At 40.6% G+C, this 2,708-nt stretch overlaps 1 protein-coding gene across 1 annotated transcript; it reads right to left on the bottom strand.

The window, feature by feature from the left end:
* Positions 1-703: 703 nt before the first annotated feature.
* Positions 704-2,431, bottom strand: LOC114658442 (tigger transposable element-derived protein 1-like). The gene has a single exon (XM_028810512.1). It carries the CDS (start codon positions 2,429-2,431, stop codon positions 704-706), a length of 1,728 nt encoding a protein of 575 aa, XP_028666345.1.
* Positions 2,432-2,708: the final 277 nt, after the last annotated feature.

Raw genomic sequence — 2,708 nt, 5'->3', positions numbered from 1 at the left:
TGTGATGTCAGAGCAACAGGCCGAAAGTCATTCAGCTCACTAGGATGTGATGTGATGTGGGTCGTTATCCGAAATGTTCGCTATCCGAAACAATTTTCTCCATAAGGAATAAAGGAAATAGAAATAATTGGTTCCTAGCCCCTGTTGACTCGCTAATATATGAAAGTTACAGGCTATATAGGTATGTTTTTTAAATGGGAACAGTTATAATACAGTACAAATGATGTTAAATAAAAATAAAAACATTAAAGAAAGCATTTAAACATAAGAAAACATAGGAAAACTTATTGTTTTGACTGACATGTAGCATTGGTAGGCTTGGCTATGACCGACTGAAAATGCAATGTGTAGGAACAAAATCATTATGAATAAGCACATAACATAATTCTGTAACTAAAAACTAAAGAAATGACACTACAGCATGGAATAAATAAAAAAAATGTGGAATCTTACCTTTCTAGTGAGGCGATTACGACAGCAAAGGGAGGGTCACGGCAGAGGAGAGAGGGTCACGGCAGAGGAGGGAGGGCATATGACAGATACGCTACATATGGCAGAAAACAATAGCACTGGGTAACTTTAATACGTAAACACATTTTACTGTTTACTGTACATAACTTAATTTTACGAAACTAATTTACAAAACACTTTTTTTTATTTTTATGCTTTTTTTTTATGGAGGTGTGGGGAGGAAGGGGTAGAATTACTGCTTAGAGGGGGAATCCCCCTCCGTGAGAACATCGGGGGATGTCCTCTGTCGCTTTGAGATTGAAGAAAAAAACTTGTCCAGTGTCTGTTGCTTCTGCCTTTTTTGTAGCACTTTTCGATAATACGACATCACATTATCATTGAACATGTTCAGGCTCCTACTGCCTACCGCACTGTTTGGGAAAGATTTTTCTACAAACAATTGCAATTCCCCCCACTTAGCACACATTTCTTTAATCACTGAACTTGGGACTTCCTCCTTCCCTTCCTCTTCCCCCTCCGAAGACATATCCTCAGCCAAATTCTTTTCTTGCTCAGCCTGAAGGTGCTGCAACTCTTCAGTAGTGAGTTCATTACTGTGCTCCTCCACAAGTTCTTCAACATCGTTATTATCCACCTCCAACCCCATGTTTTGGCCCAGGGAAACAATTTCATGAACAATTTCTGGTTCGAATCCTTCAAAATCTCGCTCTGGAACACAGTCTGGCCAGAGTTTCCTCCATCCTGCATTCATAGTACGGTAGGTCACTTGGTTCCATGCATTATCAATAAGATGAACACAATTCAAAATGTTGAAATGATTCTTCCAAAATTCCTTCAGAGTTAAGTTGGTATCGTTCGTTATATCGAAGCACTTTCTGAATAAGGCTTTCGTGTACAATTTCTTTAAGTTTGAAATGATCTGTTGATCCATGGGCTGCAGCAAAGGGGTTGTGTTCGGTGGCAGATAACGAACTTGAATAAAGTCGAACTCTTCTTCTAAGTACTCGTCGATGTTTGGAGGATGTGCTGGAGCATTATCCAGCAGGAGAAGGCATTTGAGGGGAAGGTTGTTCTTCTCTAGGTATTCTTTCACAGCCGGGGCAAAAACTTCGGTCACCCACTCAACAAAAAATTGGCGGGTCACCCAGGCCTTAGAATTAGACCTCCACATAACAGGCAATTTCTGTTTTATTACATTATGCTTCTTAAATACTCTTGGATTGTCTGAATGGTAGACTAACAGCGGCTTCAGCTTAAAATCCCCACTGGCGTTACCGCACAATAGAAGAGTTAGCCTATCTTTCATAGGCTTGTGCCCTGACAATGCTTTCTCTTCCTTCGTTATGTACGTTTTATTCGGCATCTTCTTCCAAAACAGGCCTGTTTCATCCGCATTAAATACCTGTTGCGGGATGTAACTTTCTTCTTCTATGATTTTTTTGAATTCGAGGATGAACTTCTCGGCCCCTGCCTTGTCGGAACTAGCTGCTTCCCCATGCCTTATGACGCTGTGGATGCCTGTTCTGTGCTTAAATTTTTCAAACCAGCCTTGACTGGCTTTGAAAACAAAATCACTCAAAGCACTTGTCTCTGGGGTTTTCTTCTTCAAATTTTCGTAGATTTGCAGCGCCTTCTCACTAATGAATGCCTCACTGATGCTAGCACCTTCTAACTGTTTTTCATTTATATACACAAGCAACAACTTTTCTACTTCGTCTATTATTTGAGGCCTTTGCTTTGTTATAATACTCACTCCTTTTGACACATTAGCTTCTTTAAGCTGCTCCTTTTTCTTTAAAATCGTCGAGATTTTCGACTTTGACTTGCTGTATTCTCTTGCGATATCCGACACACGCATGCCTCGTTCATACTTGGCAATAATTTCTTTTTTCAATTCAATTGTTGGCCGCTGCCTTATTACTGCACTGCTACCAGCTCTCTTAATCTTCTTTGGAGCCATGATTGAGGGCTATATTATTAAATAAAGCAACCAAATCACTAAATAAGAAGGATGCACACCGATAAAGATAATGAACGTCTGTTCGTAACCGTGTCTCGAGCGCAAAGGAAGATGGGAAGCTGGCCGCTGTCCGCTGGTCGCGTGTGCGTCGCGTGTGCATGACGTAGCAATCTGTTCGCTATCCGAAATTTTGTTCGCTATCGGAGGCAAATTTTTAGTGAAATTTTTGGTCGTTATCCGAATTGTTCGTTATCAAAGGCATTCTCTAACCGAGGTT

This window comes from Erpetoichthys calabaricus, chromosome 10, assembly GCF_900747795.2.
Source record: "Erpetoichthys calabaricus chromosome 10, fErpCal1.3, whole genome shotgun sequence".
Taxonomy (NCBI): Eukaryota; Metazoa; Chordata; class Cladistia; order Polypteriformes; family Polypteridae; genus Erpetoichthys; species Erpetoichthys calabaricus.
The sequence above is the reverse complement of the archived record's forward strand: the minus strand, read 5'-3'. Positions and strand labels throughout refer to the sequence as shown.

Excerpts from the sequence above, each read along its gene's own strand:
- LOC114658442 (XM_028810512.1), bottom strand. The coding sequence starts at position 2,431 with ATGGCTCCAAAGAAGATTAAGAGAGCTGGTAGCAGTGCAGTAATAAGG.